The sequence below is a fragment of the Prionailurus viverrinus genome, chromosome F1, assembly GCF_022837055.1.
Source record: "Prionailurus viverrinus isolate Anna chromosome F1, UM_Priviv_1.0, whole genome shotgun sequence".
Taxonomy (NCBI): Eukaryota; Metazoa; Chordata; class Mammalia; order Carnivora; family Felidae; genus Prionailurus; species Prionailurus viverrinus.
This window is the reverse complement of record NC_062577.1, coordinates 906,965-923,995: the sequence shown is the minus strand read 5'-3', so window position 1 is coordinate 923,995 and position 17,031 is coordinate 906,965. Positions and strand designations below refer to the sequence as shown.

At 46.1% G+C, this 17,031-nt stretch overlaps 1 protein-coding gene across 5 annotated transcripts in view; it reads right to left on the bottom strand.

Moving 5' to 3' along the window:
• AHCTF1 (AT-hook containing transcription factor 1) overlaps positions 1–17,031 on the bottom strand; it is a 78,192-nt gene that overhangs the window by 1,455 nt on the left and 59,706 nt on the right. For all 5 annotated transcript variants that reach the window (XM_047840059.1, XM_047840058.1, XM_047840063.1 and 2 more), the window contains 7 exons: positions 16,484–16,898; positions 15,054–15,177; positions 13,093–13,178; positions 10,214–10,422; positions 6,442–8,437; positions 1,762–1,895; positions 2–84 (listed from right to left, as the gene is read on the bottom strand). In XM_047840059.1, coding sequence (XP_047696015.1) covers positions 2–84; positions 1,762–1,895; positions 6,442–8,437; positions 10,214–10,422; positions 13,093–13,178; positions 15,054–15,177; positions 16,484–16,898 — 3,047 coding nt within the window. The remainder of the gene's footprint in view (position 1; positions 85–1,761; positions 1,896–6,441; positions 8,438–10,213; positions 10,423–13,092; positions 13,179–15,053; positions 15,178–16,483; positions 16,899–17,031) is intronic.

Genomic DNA, 17,031 nt, shown 5'->3' with positions numbered 1-17,031 from the left:
CCTGCTTGCTTGTCTGGTCTTTGCAGTCCTGGTGGTTTTCACTTTTTGCTTTCTCACAGTTTCTGTTGATTGAGCGTTATCTTTCTATGGGTTACAAGTTTGGAGAGAGAAATCTTCAGTAATTACATATCCGCAACGTAAACTGAATTCTATCCTGAGTCAAGGAATACCGCCAAACGGTGCTAATGAATTCAGACGCAACAAGTCCCAGATGGACTTTTTTTTTTTTTTTTTTAATGTGTGTTTATTTTTGAGAGAAAGCGAGGAAGGGGCACAGAGGGAAACAGAGGATCCGAAGCAGGCTCCAGACTCTGCACCGACAGCACAGAGCCCGACGTGGGGCTCCAACCCACAGACTGTGAGATCACGACCTGGGCTGAAGCTGGCCACTTAACCAACGTGAGCCACCCAGGAGCCCCCCCCCAGAGTTTCAGTAGGAACTCTGGTCATTCAGGGGCACTCTTCATCCCCATCCATACGTTCACTGTGTCTCCAAGGCACACGTTTCCTTGTCTGCTGCCCTCTGTCCAAATCCAAGCTCTCCTCACCTCATGAAGGAACAGGCCACCAGGGACTACTTTTCCTTCCCAGAATTCATTTCATCCTTCCTTCAATATGCACGTGGCTGGGCAGCAGTATATAAGGAGCCCCCACCCCCTGCACGGCCACATTCTGGGTCTCTGCAGTCCACAGTCTTCCCTTCCAGGAAGGCCTGCTTCCTTCACCTTCTATCTAGAGGGCTACTTGGGTATAAATCGATTCTTATCAGGCTATGAAATAATTACGTGTGGTTTAGCCTCTTTAAACTGAGCTCCTGAAAGACAAGGCATTTGCCCAAGTGATTTCCATGGGCGTCTCTGCCCTCGCATAGTAACTGGTCATAGCAGGTAATTCAAGAAACGCTTTTGAATTAATGTTGCTAACTAGTTCAATCCATGAGCTGTTTTCATTTTAGGGTTATGCGCAGTCAGGTGATTGCACAACTCTGAAACACTGTCCCTCCAAGTGTGGTCTATGGGTGACACCCCGGGAGTTCATTCAGGGACCTCTATTTTAGCTAAACACATCCAGAGAATTCTGATGAGATGCTAAAAGTTAAAAACCTCTTCCCCAATAGGTAATCTAAACCCCAGCTGCCAGTAATACACCATCAGCGACATGTCACAGACGTGTCAGAGGGAGGGTGCCCCAAAGTGCAGAGAAGGCAATTTAGGGCTTTCCGTATGTCTGTTCTTGTAAATATTTTTAAAGTTTATTTTTATTTATTTTTTGAGAGAGAGAGCAAGGGAGGGGCAGAGAGAGTGGGAGACAGAATCCCAAGTAGGCTCTGTGCTGTCGGTACAGAGCTGGATGCAGGTTTGAACTCACGAACTGTGAAATCATGACCTGAGCCAAAGTCAAGAGTCGCTTAACTGACGGAGCCACCCAGGTGCCCCAAATGTCTGCTCTTTTAAAAGAGGTTTATTTAGGAAACGTTGCTTAAAAAAGTAAAGAGCACTTTTTTTTTTTTTTTTTTGAAGAGAGAGTTGGGGAGAGGGGCAGAGGGAGAGACCGGAAGAGACAGAGACAGAGAGACAGAAAGAATGAATCTTAAGCAGGCTCCATGCTCAGCACGGAGCCCGATGCAGGGCCCGATCCCACGACCCTGGGATCATGCCCTGAGCCGAAATCAAGAGTCGGATGCTCCACCCACTGAACCCCCCCAGGCACCCCAAGAGCATGTTTAAACAAGCATACAAAGGAATAAAACGCACTTCTTACCAGTTCATCTCCAAGTCTGGATGTATTGGATGTGTTTTTCTGCCTGGTCCGTAAAGTAGGCGGTGAGAAGACAAACTGAGAAGATAAATCTGAAACTAGTTCTTGCAATTGTGCTGGAGCCTCTATTTTTTTAGCTGAAGAAAGGTAGGAAAGAACAAACGCACACTGTAATCCAGGTCTATGTATATGTATCTCCAGATCTATTTTTTCTAAAAGCTTGGAACAGAGGATGCACGCTGGAAAGACATGAACATCTCCAAGCCTGGAAACACTAACGGGGACACGGTGGCCACTTGAGGAGAGACAAACGCAGGGGAAAATCTCAACACCATTTGGGTAAATCCGGCGTGTAGAACATTTAATGCCCCAGACTAAATAGTGCTACGACATAAAAATTAAAGAATCAAACCCAGAACTATTCTTCTAGGAGTGTTAACCGTCACTGCTCCTCATACATTCTGGGGAAGGAAAACATCAATCTTCTATATAACCTGAGCTAGTTTGCTTCATAATCCCTACTATTCCAAAGATGACGTTTTTATTTATAAAAGTAATTTTATCTTCAAAGAGACTCAAAACTTTTTTCTTTCCAGATCATTCTGAACTAGTGGTTCTGGCCAAAGGAACAACAGAAAAGTTCATGTCATAAAGGGAAAATGGAAGCAGTGAAGGTAACTAGTACAGGAAAAAACAGGCTGATTGATTGGAAGATATTCCATAGATAAATGGTTTAATTAAGAACTGGCCCAGAACATATAACTAAAAACATCATAGACGCTCTCTCTCAGATTTACATTCACCATCGGGTCTCCGTATCAAAGGCAATTAGCAAAGTCACGATGGACGTGGCAGGTGCAGCCAAACCAGTCTGCCACAGGTTAGATTCCAGCTTCTGGATCCTCTACTTGTGGGGCCAAAGGCAAATCAGATAAAACTCTCTCTGCCTCAGTGTCTATAAAATGGGATCACTGTATGGGGACCTACGGAGTCGCCGTGAAGATTACAGGGTCACAAGAGCGTGGGGCGCCCAGCAAGTGCTTTGTGGAGGTCTGCACTGGTCACGGAGTCATGACTTTCAGAATTTACCAATCATAAAATAAGATTCTCAAAGTCTGGTTCAACGTTACTTCACCGACCGGGACAATCAAAACTTCTGTAAGACGTCAAATTCTGCTTTTTAAAGCCTAGGATTCTTAAAAAGAAAACAGAGGTGAGGTCAGAACCAAAAGTCCTCTCTGCTGCCTGCTGATAACGGGCAGAAATGGCAACGGCTGGGGTTGCTGGTGGTGACCTTCCCTTTCTGACGTTAAAAAGAAACGTATCTATTTTTTTTCTAGGAAATGAAAACATTCGGTTCTCTGCAGCGGCTCTGCCTTTTCAAAGACCAGCTCACGCTCTTCACCTCCGGTTCCCCCTGCACTGCAGAGGGCGATCAGGAAGTAGAAACCTACACTGCCACGTGCCAAAGAATCCGGCCTCCACCACGCCTTCCACGCGCTTGTATCAGCCAGACAAGACTTTGTTCTACCTGTCGGCATGTGAATTCCTCACCCATCTCTCTCCAGCGCTACTTAAGGCTTGAGGAGTTCCAAAGTCCTGGCTTCAGAGCCAGGAACGTACTGGTAAGCAGCTTTAACAACTCTGAGCAGCCAGCAGGAGTTGGCTCCACGGACACTTATCCTGGGGGGGGGGGGGGGAGGGTAGGGGGTGGGGGGAAGCTCTGTGTCCCTGAACTTCCGTCTCCCACCGCAGACAACAGCACCCTTCCCCGGGCTGCGGAGAGTCAGATCAGCTGGCGAACATACACCCACTCCGGCCTCAGGCAGACGGCGTGCCCCTCTTCAGTAACTGTTGCTAGCAACGGAAATTACACAAAGTCCACTGAAACGCCAAGCTTCGCGTTCTTCCGACCAGCGAAACACTTCTGACTACATTCGGAGCGGTGGTTTCTTTGATGGGTTTCGATTAGAGGACTTCCTGCACCTGCTCCCTGCACTTCCAACCCCTCCCCGAAGAGCTTTCAAAATACGACTTAAGTCAGCATTGGGGACACAGGCGCAGTGAGAGGGCAGAAGGATGGACAGAGCCTCCGTGGGGGGTGGCCACCCCGGTGAAGGAGCGACAGAGCGGGGCGCTGGCATCTTCACCGCACACGGAGGAAAAGCAGGTTCAGGAGGGCTATGCGGCCCCCTCCCCCCCAGCTAGTAAAGTGGCAGAAATGACATCTTGCAGCCCCCCCCCCCCATTTCTCATCACTTCTCACCAGAAGGGGTCTCTTTTTACTACTAGAAAATCTGAAAACCATTCAAATACCTACCAGGAGAAATCGTGAGCAGCCTGTGGCCCGTCAGCGGGATGCGACGCCACCCAGGAGCCCTCAGTGTGTGAGTGACAAAACACACAAGCATCTGAAGATACTCAGCGAGCGAGGGGGGAAGCAAAATACACAGCTGTACACACATCAGGCTGTTGGGTTTTCAAAAAACAAACTACAGGGGCACCTGGGGGACTCCGTCGGTTAAGGGTCCGACTTCGGCTTAGGTCATGATCTCATGGTTTGTGAGTTCAAGCCCCGCATCGGGCTCTGTGCTGACAGCTCAGAACCTGGAACCTGCTTCGGATTCTGTCAGTCCTTCCCCCACTTGCCCTCTCTCTCTCAAATATAAATAAGCATTTAAAAACAAACAAACTATACCTACAACGGGAAGAGACTGCAAACACTGGTTATTGGTCCTCTAGATGACTTTTCTGATTTTCTATGGCAGGCATGAATTTATTACAGAAAAAGTTACAGTTAATGGGCACATGGAGGGAGGATGACTCTGCAAAGGTGACAAAACTCAGAATTCCTGAGATGTCTGTCTGCCGTCTGTACCAGAACAACACACAACTTCGGTGTTGGCTGCACTGTTCTAAGTCACGAGGAAAGCAGAAAAGACTCGTGTTAATGACCTTCTGCTCCCCACACTGCTGCCTTTCAGTAATTTGAGCTCTAACAGAGCAGCTTAGTAACGTGAGCTGCGATGAGCGTTCGGTTCTGTTCTGTTCTGGGCAGAGTATGGGTGTGGCCCACCTTTCCTAACACCAGGAAGAACTGAATTACACAGGACCGCAAAATCAGAGATCTGACTTTAAAACACTGGGAGGGGGCAGAGGAGACCTTCTACAACCACAAATTATTATTTTTTTTAATGTCTATTTATTTTTGAGAGAGAGAGAGAGAGGAGGAGGGGCAGAGAGAGGGAGACAAGGATCCAAAGCGGGCTCCATGCTGACAGTGGAGGGCCCAATGTGAGGCTTCAACTCAGAAACCGTGAGATCATGACCCGAGCCAGTCAGATGCTTAACAGAATGAGCCACCCAGGCGCCCCAACCACAAATTATTTTTATTTTTTTTTTAAGTTTCTTTATTTTGAGAGAGAGGGGGAGAGAGAGAGAGAGAGAGAGAGAGAGAGAGAAAATCCCAAGCAGGCTCCATGCTGTCAGCAGAGAGCCAAATGCGGGGCTCGATCTCACGAACCACGAGATCGTGACCTGAGCCAAAGTCAAGAGTCGATCGCTTAACAGAGACAGCCACCCAGGCACCCCTCAAATTATTTTTAAAAAATGAGGACAAGCGCCCTTTCCTGGGCTCAAGCTATGTTAATATAATGGATTACTGCATAAATTTGGAAATTAAAGAAGTGCTTGTGCAGTGAATACTGAATATAGAAAATTTCAGTTTGCAGATTTTTAAATGGCTTATCTCCCCGTGGCCTTCCTCGAGTCAGGAGGCGTCTAACAATATGGGTCGTTCTTCACTGCGTTTGTATGATGAAAAGGTTTAAATAAATACAACAACACAGTCACCTACTTCACTCTCAAGTCCCTGAGCTGCTTTGCTGAAATTAACATCTTAAACCTTAGGTAAACAAGTGCTTCCATCACATTTGCAAAGAACTCCCGCACCAGGTCTGTCGGGCCACAGCACCTTTTAGATCCTTTTTCTTGATTGCCCGCTTTACTGAAAAATCCCCCTCCAAATCTTAACAGCACGGAGACATCGTAATCTCTTTGTTATTCTATGTAGACCTATGCTTTAGACCTACATAGTAAGAGGTTCTCATCACCCCTTTGGGAAGGTGTGCCCTGTACCAACCCAACAGTGCCTCATCGGCGCAATGAGGCAGGCTGGACAGGCAGCCGAGCCAACTGGGAGGGGAGGGGCTACCGGGAGCACGCATTTAGGTAATCTGCGTCCTAAATGACAACATGTTACCACTCCTTCCTTCCCCTCCCTCCAAACAATCTGAGGTTGCAGATATCAGCTGGGTCACGAGCCAAACACGGCTGCACTTAGATGAAAAATGCTGATTCTATGGGGGCAGAAATTAAGTCACTGACGGCAGAATGACGAGAGGATACTATTCTAAAAGATAAAACCCATGACAAGTGCATTATAGGATTTAAAGAGTCCTACTGGACCAGAAAGTTCTTGAATCTAAGATAAACCTTGAAATAGAAAATCTTTAAATTTTACTATTAAAAGATCAAGACTGTTTTCTTCTTTGGAACAGGGAGAACTTCTCTATAACTACTAATCATTTTCAGGAGAAATAACCAATTACAGTCTTGAACTGTGCTGAAAATAGAAGACGTTGTGTGAGATGAAAATTGTGCTTTGAACACAAGCAAAAGTACCTTTCTCTTTCCTCGGAGCCTTTGACACAGGAGGAGAAAAGACAAACTCCATTTCTGGTTCCGAAGGGTCCAGCAGCGAGACGGCCTTGCTGGCCCTAGTCCTCCTGCCGCGCGCGGACTGGGTCACGGCCACCGCGGCGGGCACTTTGGCTTCTGGGTCACCTGGTTCCTTTGGGTCTTCGCCCGTGCATTTTTCCGATATTAAGCGTAATGCACGTCTCTGGCTTTGATTTTCGGTCCTTTTTGTAAGCTTCCCCTTTGCGCTGGTCACCGTGGCGAGTTCCTCCGCCGGCACAGAAACGGACTTTTCTAAAGCTGGCTTCCCGGCGTCAGCCTTGCCACCTCTGGCTGGGGTGCTCCTGGCGGACCTCCTTTGGCGGCTGGGAGTCTGCGTCTTCTTGGGACTCCTCACTTCCTTAGTGGCCTTAGATCCCACATCTTCAGGTGGTTTTTTTCTCGGCCTACCCCGTTTCCTAGGCAGATCCGATTCGGTTTCAAGAGCCAGCTGGGATGTGTCACGTTGACAGTCTTCCGGAACATCCGGCGTGCTGACTTCTCTCTTTTTGGCCCTGCTGTTGTGCTGAACAGGCGGTGCCTCTTCAATGCACATGGGATCTGGTTTGTATCCTACACTTCTGGAAGAGCCGACGTTAGCACTTCTCAGTTTTCTGGTGCTTCCGCCAGAACGTGCTCCTTTACTGACTTTTACATCTTTATCGGCCATTTCAACACTGTCGGCATTTTCTACTGCTTTTTTAATGCCTCTAGGAGTCTTTTTTGTAACAGGTGAAAGCTTACTTTCTCCATCTTGCTTATATCCCGTGGTTTCAGAAGCCCCTAGTTTAGCACTTCTCAGTTTTCTGGTGCTTCCGCCAGAACGTGCTACTTTACTAACTTTTACGCCTAGATCTACCATTTCAACACTGTCGTCATTCTCCACGGCTTTTTTAATTCTTCTAGGGGTCTTTTTGGTGACAGATGAAAGCTTAACTTCCTCAGCTGCTGGCTCCAGCAGCAGAGAGGATTTTAACCTCCCGAGTGAGCCACCCGGAGTGGCCGGTGGCTCCCGTGCCATAGGATGATCACTTTCTGAAGTGTCTTGGTGATCTTTTCTTTTCCGTCCTCTCCGAGGAGTAACAGAATTTTGGGGTACTTGCTGGTTCGGAGACGCTCCTCTGACGTCAGAACAGGCACTTTCGGAAGCCCCAGAGAGGTCCTTCGTTCTCCTCGCTCTCCTCCCGCCCGAAAGCCCCGGGGTGCCAGGGGTGGCGACGTCCGCGGACTCCTCCTGCTGAGCTGGTCTGACACTCAGGTTTTGGACGCGCTGTCCTCTCGTGCGCGTTCTAGAGGAAATCATGTCATGCGTCTGGCTCACGCTTACGGTCAGCGTACTGGTTTCCTGCACAGTCTTCGGCGTAGATCTGACTACCTTGCCGGGACACATTACCTTCTGGCTTATTAAAGGTAAGTTGTCGTGAATGGACGGTGGTTCCACTGTATCTGAAGTAATTTCTTTACTTCTTGTGTCTTTAATCGCATCTAATAAATTTTCTGCAATGGCTACTTTAATGGGTTCAGGCACATATGGTAACGTCTCCAGCTTCTGGGACTCCCGGTCACTCGCGGTGACAGACACGAAATCTGCGGCGTGCCCGCGACCATCATTCTCCCCGCCGCACGCGGGTTTTTCCTCCGCTGCCGTGTTCGCCGCTGTAGCTAACACGTTAGATGCGGCAGAATCACCTGTCTCAAACTCTCCTTCTTCACCTTCCAGTATCAAGGTAAAGTTGCTCTGCGCCCCAAAAAGTTCCCCATCTACTTCGGCAACGTCACACTCAGCGGAGTCTTTATTATCAGGCAAGTCACAGAACTGCCGCTCAATGGTATCAAAGTTATACTGGAGCTTAAGGGCCCCTGAGGGATACAACTCATTAAATGAAAGATCGTTAGCCTCGTGTCCCGAATCTTGAACTCCAAGCTTTTCATGTTCAATCACCTAAAATGAATTAAAGATAAGAGAAGGGTTAAAGGATTTTCACGCATTTAGTTGAAGCTAAAGCACAAAGGTTTTAAATAATCATCTCACCCTTGGTTTATGAGCTGTTAAACATAAACTACATTTAATCTGGCCTATGCTTATGGGTTTATTTTATAAAACGTCCATTTAAGCCATCAGACATTATTACTCAGTCAAAATAACTAGACAAAAAAAAGATTTTGAGATTCTGAATGGAATTAAAATAGAAATCCCACATTTCCCTAGCTAAAAAAAGACAGTCTTTATAAAACCTTGAAAATTATCACGATGCTAACAACAGCTGTGAGAAGAATTTAAAGGACTTGTTCTGTTCTCACCCAAGGAAAAAAAAATTAACCAGAGAGAAACAACCCCCAAATCGCATTTTAATGGGAATCCCCACATTACCTAACTAGCCACACTTTTTCTAAACAGCACGATCCCCATAAGGTTGAAGAAGAGTTCACCTACATAAGCTCCCTTGGGCTAGACTCAATCCTCTTGCCTTTGCTGGGGCTGCATAAACCATGAAATTCCTAAGGCTTTCAAGTTCAGTACCTCTCTTGCAAGGGTTTGGTGGAAGAAGGAATGGTCCTTGCATTTACCTTTTGGTAAGGGAAGGGGAGAAAAAGGAGGAGGTAGAAAGTAACAGAGAGATCTCCTGACCAAGAAGGTAGAACATTCCCACCCACCTAGACAATGACATTTTCCCACTCCCCAAACATTCAGCGAGGAGAGACTGCAAGCACCCAGAGACGCGGGCTCCCACTCACACCACACCCACATTTTATTAGCTTCCCAGCTGAAAGAATGGGAACTATGGCCACCTATGTTACAGTGAGAATACTCACGAATACGAATACGGATAAGCACCACACTATTGTGAGTTAAGAAACTTCCCAAATACGACCCAGTCACATTTCTATAAATTAGAGGTGTTTTTGCTTTATCTTAAATTCATTTATCGTACAAAGGTTGCCCATTGATTGTAAAAGAAACGTGACGGAATTTTTAGAAAGCAAGTCGTATTAAATACCAAAAAAAAAAAAAAAAATTAAAAAAAAAAAAAAAAAAGAAAGAAAGAAATCCTTTCTCAAGGGTATAGAGGTTAAACCCCAGCCAACTGGTTATCATTCTCGTACAAGTATGCATGGGGGAAAAAGTTCTATCTAACTGTATTCAATTATTTTCAAATATAGGCTCTGAGTAGTTTTGATGCCATACTTGTCTCTGGAGTAGCCAGGGTCTGTTTTCTCATGGCTAAAAGACCTTTCATTTGAACCAGATACTAAGCAAAAATTAAACCGTTAGGGGTGCCTGGGTGGCTCAGTCGGTTGAGCGTCCGACTTTGGCTCGGGACATGATGTCAATGGCTCATGAGTTCGAGCCCCACGTCAGGCTCTGTGCTGACAGCTCGCAGCCTGGAGCCTGCTTCGGATTCTGTGTCTCCCTCTCTGTGCCCCTCCCACGCTCGTACTCTCTCTCTCAAAAATAAACATTAAAAAAAATCTTTTTTTTAATTTAAATTGTTAAAATTGTGACTTCACATAGCCTTTTGGTTTTCATGAAAAACAATTTCTCACTTAAAGGATTTTTTCTTTTATATTCCACAAAACAGTCACGCCTTTTTTTTTCACGCACGTTATCATAAAGAGGCTTTTAGATAGCAATCAGGGAAACGTATACATTAGGTTTAAACTACGGTTTGAAACCTAACTAAACCACAACTAACAAGTACAAAATTAATGTCTTTACATGAATTTCTTGAGTATCCGGAGGACCGTCAGAGACAGGAGGCTTTTCTTCTGGAAAGTCAACACTTGCTTTCAGCACATCGGCTGCTACTTCATGATCTTCTTTTAAGGTCAGTGCTATTTCTTGGTCAGACTTATGACCAGAGGTAACGGGACTTTCGGAGGCAACAAGCCCCAGGTCCCCAGTGTCACCATGGACGTCAGACGCAGCTGAAAGACAAACGAGAGTTAATCCTCCAGGTTTTAGACGGAAAGAAAACCAGAAAGATACACACCACACTAGGTGAGAAGCCACAGAAAGGTTAGGGCCGTGCTGCACTGGAGACTGTTTCCTTGAAAACCAGACATATTGCCACACAGCTTCTGTGTGGCATCTGACGGGAAAAGCCAGTGAGGGTTTACATGTGAATCCCATCTCTTCGGTATCCATTCGGTTTAAACAACACATACTTGCTTTGACACAGGGAGTGGGGAGGGGCAGAGAGAGAGAGAGACACAGAATCCGAAGCAGGTTCCTGGCTCCGAGCTGTCAGCACACAGCCTGACGTGGGGCTGGAACCCAGGAACTGTGAGATCACGACCTGAGCTGAAGTCGGACACTCAACCGAGTGAACCACCCAGGTGCCCCTGCCCGGGTTCTTTTCAACTTGGATAGAATTCTTGCTCTTACTCTGAAACTTCAGTATGAACACGACTGCTCTGAGGGGCTCAGATGTTTGTTCTCCATTCAATTAGCCTGGAAACTTCATCAGGTGACTAGTGGCAACCAGCTATCCCCGCCGAGCGGTTACAGAATGACGCGAGGGACATGCAATCAGGGCTTTATCTTGCTGGAAAAAGACTAGATCTCTTTTGGCAGAAAGCATCCAAATGACCACAAATACACTCTACCACTTAGAAAAGCTAGAGGGGAGTTGAGGGAGGGCGACAGCTCATCTAAACAAAACAAAACAAAAATCCTCTTTATCTTTGCCAAAGACTTACTAGCACCCATAGTTATTTATATGCCATTTGGGTTTGTGAATGACACAAAATCCCAAACACTTTGCGGCAGGTGGGTGGGGGGGTGGGGTGGGGGGGGTGTCTAACTTAAAAGCCTTTAGAATTTAACAAAAATCAATAAAAAGGTTTAAAGAAAAAAAACAAAAAATATTTTCGCACTTTTAATAGATAATGGGGCCAGCAGTACCCCAAAGACGCAAAGACAGCTTATAAAACAAAATGAAGGCAGCTGTCACCTGTCCATCCGGCAGAGGAATGGGGGAAGCATGCACTTTACCTTCCAACGGTAGGTGTGTGGAAGCGCGAATAACCTTCCCTGGAGAAAATCCTAGAAATCTGTGCATAATCCTTGACCTGCCTGGGAAGCTCATGGTTTGGAACTACTGGAGAGAACTACTGACACAAAATGTGCCAAGATATGGACACACAAAAAAACTCAAGGCAGAAATGAAATGGCAAAACAGAAATGGCGATCAGCCCGAATGTTCATCAATAAGCACGAGTTAAGCCCACCAAGAACATCCATACGAGGGAACACGACCACGACTGTTAAAAAGGACAGGGTTAATCTATATTAAGGACATAGGAAAAAGTCAGAAGTTTAGTGCTAACTGAAAAAGAAAGTTGTTTTACTAATAAACTGGTGATGTTTTATAATTATAGACAACATTTATTGAGCCTTCATTTTTTAATTGAGCTTTTATTAACACTTAAAGGTATAAATATTTTATAGACAAAGCAATGGGAGGTACAGCCCATAGCCTTTACATATTAAGTGCGGAACTAGGTTATGAGTCCAAGCAAAGCCTCCACATTTACCTTCTCTTCCCACATACGCAGGAAAATAGCACACACACACAAATCCAGGAAAGATCCTTTAAATTGCCAAGAATGGGTCCTTAAAGTAGATAACCAGGTCATGGGGATTTCTACTTCACTTGGCTGTGCTCTCCTCATTATTTTACAATAAAAGTATATTACATCCTAGGGGCACCTGGGGGGGGCTCGGGTGGTTAAGGGACAGACTCTTGGTTTCAGCTCAGGTCACGATCTCGTGGATGGTGGGATCGAGTCCCATATCAGGTTCTGCACTGACAGTGTGGAGCCTGCTTGGGATTCCCTCTCTCTCTGCCCCTCCCCCACTCTCTCTCAAAAATAAACTTAAAAGAAGACATAGTACATTCTTAATGAGGGGGAAAAAGACAAGTTTATTCAAGTCTGTCCTAATCCCTGTTCATAATGAGACGGGCAGGCGGTATTATAGTTAACAGCATGGGCTCCAGAGTCAGCAGCAACATCATAACATAGTACTGTTAGGTGATCACGCAAAATGCTAAGTTCAAGATGCCTGCTTTCCCCAAACCCAGCTGGAAGCTGAGGAAAATGTTCCTCTCTCATCTCTATACAACCAGGGTCTAAGAGGAGGCACTTAAAAAAAAAAATCAAATGAAGTCTATATATTCGTTAACTTCCCTAGAGTAAATGCAGTTGTTTGTGATTATTTTCTAATAGTAAAAAGCCAATTTTGGCCTTAAGTTATTACAGACACAAAACCAGAAGTTGCCCTGTGTAGACACCTCAGTCCCAGGAGATCAAAAAGCAGATATGCAGTCTGGCTGGGGATTGAGAACTTATTTTCCTCTCTTTGATGTTCTGAAGGAAAATATGTCCACAAAAACCATTCTAAGACTTCTACTGTCAGACCACAGAATGCCTTCAGAGAGACTCACTTCCCTTAGCTACGGAATCTGACCAAAAAGGAAGAACTGTGATAAGAAAATCTAGATAACAGATTCCTTTGTTCTAGGAACAGAACACTCCTAAAACACGAAAACGAAAGAATTCTGAAGGCGAGAAAATATACACGTGTACTGTTACCTGCTCTGAGTGAAGAGGAACAGGCCGCGACAGACACTACCCCTTCGTCTAGAACTGGTACCCGGGATTTCGGGGCGATGATTTTCCTTTAGAAACAGAAGTACGTCCGTGAGCGTGTACGAAGGCCCCCGCCTGCTCTTACCTGTGTTAATAATCCTGCTCCCTCTGCCACATGTCATTTTGGTCACGAAAACTGAGGTTTTCATTATGAATGAACCACCCAAGTTCATGTTGAAGAACACTGTAAAATCTGTAGGTGAATTCAGAGACAAGCAGTGCTGGATTCGGTATCCCTGTTTTCTGATATTTTACTCTGTTGGCAACAGTGGCATGCCGATCAATATAACTTACACTTGTGCCACTTTTTAAATTGCTGTGGGCACATCCTTAAATAAGTCTACCGGGTATTATGGAGTATCTCCTACATACTCAGTAAGGTCAGTTTCGGTGTTTTAGTGTCATCTAAAAAGAGGATGATAAAACAGTGGGAGACCGATGGGACCTGTATCACTTGATGAAAGTTAAGTTCTGCAAATATGGGGACGGTGATCCCTTCCTATGCTGAGCTGGCCTTTCCCCCAAACCCGACTAAAGCATGCTGCCTTTGTAAGAGGGGACAGATAAAATTAAAAAATAAATGCAAGAAAAAGCATGCATTTGGAATGTTATATATATTTATTTCATAGGTGTATTTTTAAGACTCATCTCACAACGTTAAGCTAACCAAGAACCAACGGCTGATAAATTTATATTTAAAAAGGACACAGCTTGTCACGATGGGGACTATCCGCCCAGATTATTACCCACGGTGACCACAAAGTTTCTTGTCACGTGACTGCGCCTTGCTTTGTAACTTTTGTAATTAACCATCTAACCCACTGCAATAAATATTTTCATTAAGACTCAAGAAACATGAGAATGAGATAATAAGACAATCTAGACAACCCTTTCATCTTATGTCCTCCCATTTTTCTATGAAAGCCTGGCAAAGATTCCAGCTAATCAGGATCTCTCTTCTCGGAAGGGCAGCACGCGACTGAGGTCACGTAGGAGACGCGACCTTCATGATACTGGTTTTCGTGGGTGCTCTGTGAACTCCAGCAGGCCCGACAGGGCGACGAACCATGGACAGCATGACACGATCACACTGTGTGCACGCTACTTCACCCTTATGACTTCGAGATCAAAGCTGCCACTTTTCTGTTTCCTCTGTGACAGTGTTGCTCAGGGTCCTGATGTGCGAGGTGTCCGCCTTGCGACCCGATGAAGAGCTTCTGCCAGGTCAATCGCTTCACTGGTCAGTTCGGTGACGTCCAAGAAGGGACATGGTGCACTGACCGATATTCTCATACAAGCTGCCTGTCTGTCTGGTCGCAGACCGTGAACCGACCGGGAACCGGCGTCAGTCTGTTGGAGCACACTGAGCACCACTGCCCAACACCATCTAGGACGCCGCCCAAATGTGCAAACGCCGAATAAAACTGGTGGGGGGGCACGATGGTTCAGGCAGTCATTCAAAACCAGAAACTCGGCCGGCGGAGCCTCGGGTTCACGGGACGGCAAAAACAGCACCGCCTCTCCTACACTCCATCCTGTGCTACGGCAGACGCGCCTCATCGGCCTGAAGCCACCAGAAATGGGAGGGCGTGGAGGACGGACGGCTGGAAATCCAACTCTGGTCCTCAACAAAAATGGGATCACCAAAGCACGTAGGAGGAGATCTGCCTCAATTCATCGTGACTTCATAAATTCAGGAAATGTGGAGTCTCGTTCTAGGATTCACGGTAACTACCACGTAGCACACACTGGACCCAAAGAATGTCCTTCCTAACAGAAACCGTTACTGAAATGGGAATGTCCAAGATCTAAAATAAAAGCTCATCTACGGCACGAATATTAAACAACCGGTTCACCGTTTTATTACACTTTCTCAACATGGGAACTTTTCTCCACTAACTTACCCTTCGTGGGCCGCTGGTACACCGAGGGAAGCTTCGACTCCTTGAACGGGGCTCAGGTGACTGAACTCGGAAAGTTCCGCCTCTGCGACTAAGAGGTCCTGTGCCTCCGCCTCTTCCAAAGGGCCTGGAAATCACACGGTGGAGACCACTTACAATGATTTATGCCAAACGTTTAGCGATTCCTCACAGTCCTTCCTGGACGATTACTTTCGAACACGTTTGGTGGCTCCGCTTTTTTATACCGTTAGGTTTACTCCCCGGCATCGGAATGCCACAGATCCTTCGAGTTCTCTGAGCCCAGTCCAAGAGCCCCCTTAATCCACACCTCTCACTTCTGGCTTAACGTGCAAGTGTCGTACACAGATCGACGCACTTAGTCCTCAACAGTCAAAGTGGTCGAACTGTCCCCCCATTTCACAGACAAAGAAACAAAGGCATGCAGTCACATCTTATCCCAGGCCTAGTAAGGAGCCGAGATTCAAATGTAGTCAGTTTTACTCTACAGTTTGTGCCTCATGATCCCCCGTGAGAACAGAAGTTTCTATTTGAGACTGCCTGATCTTTTCGGGAATCATCGATGAAGATACTGCCATGAACATCTTCATGTTTTATCATTCAGATATTTTAGCGGAACCGAGCGCATCCAAAGTGACAGATGCTATTCACGGGGACAGCCCTAGGCCCTTAGAGCAATTGCCAATGCCTGTGTTTGGGAAACAGACATCAGAGCCCCCAAGAAACCACTAGGACACAGATTTCTATAGAAGTATTTAGATTAACAGTTTTAAAGTCAGGAGTTACCTTTAAATGCGCAGGGGGTCGAAACATACAAAAATGGGCTAAATTTCTGATGCAATCTTAAGCCAAGTCTCTCTCCTCTCTCCCCCGGCCCCTTCCATGCTGCCTACGATAGCATGTATTAAACAACGGTCTAAGTGTTTGTTCGTTTATCTATAGTCCACTAGGCTCTAAGTTACCGACGGGCAAGGCCACGTCTGCCTCACTCACTATCTGACTCTCAGCAATGAGCCCACACAGAAAGAGCCCACCTGCTGCACATGCGTTAGGGGCTCAAAATCTTTCCGATGGATAAACATAAAGCTATAAATTCATGGGCCCTTGGAGATTTGTTTTGATCGCCCAGAGATTATTTTGGCAGTGGGGACAGTGAAGAGCACGAACGAACGACCTGGTTTCTGAGCAGCTTTCTAGAAAGTTGAGGGTGCTGGACAAGTTAAAAACCGTACCAATCTAGTCTGCAGAGTTCGTCTTGTTACTTCTCAGAGCCGTAAGAGGGCCCGACGTCACCTGCGCGCATTGTGCCTACAAGCTAGTCCGCTGTGATCATATGACTGTTCAATCCCGATGCTTTTCTTACAATGGAAGAATTCTATTACAAATCTTGTGAATATCGGGAAATGAGTTCTTACCCATTTGTTTCTCCAGGTCTGGAGGAGTTATTTCTGATTCAAGAACGTCTGGATCACTGTCCTTCTCTGTCTGTTCAGTCAAATTAGCAATTAATTCTGTGGGAGGGCTCACTGGCTTTGAGGCCACAAAAAGATCTTCCAAGTCTCCTGGGGATGGCGCGTCCTGGTACTCCAAGGTGGTCTGGTCCGACCTGGTTGAGGTACCGCTACTTTCTTTGCTCGTGTCCAGTTTCTCCAAACTCTGTGAGGCCGTGTCCTCCGATCTCACGTCCATTTCTCGATGGTCCTTTTCGGGACTATTCGGGGAAAAGGCTGCTGTCCTGTCTTCGCTCTTCAGCCGTCTGTTTTCTGCCGGAACTCCACATTTATGGAAAGGTGACGTAAAAGATAGTCTTATTCTGCTCTCGTCTGCCCCCTGTCAAGTAAGAGGTGTTGGAAAAAAGAAAATACTGACTAGTAAAAAGAAGTCGCAGTCGAGTCTCAGCTCTCCAATTCTGGTATTTGTCTAGATTCTCTCCTCAGTCAACACTCGCTCTAAATCCATCTTT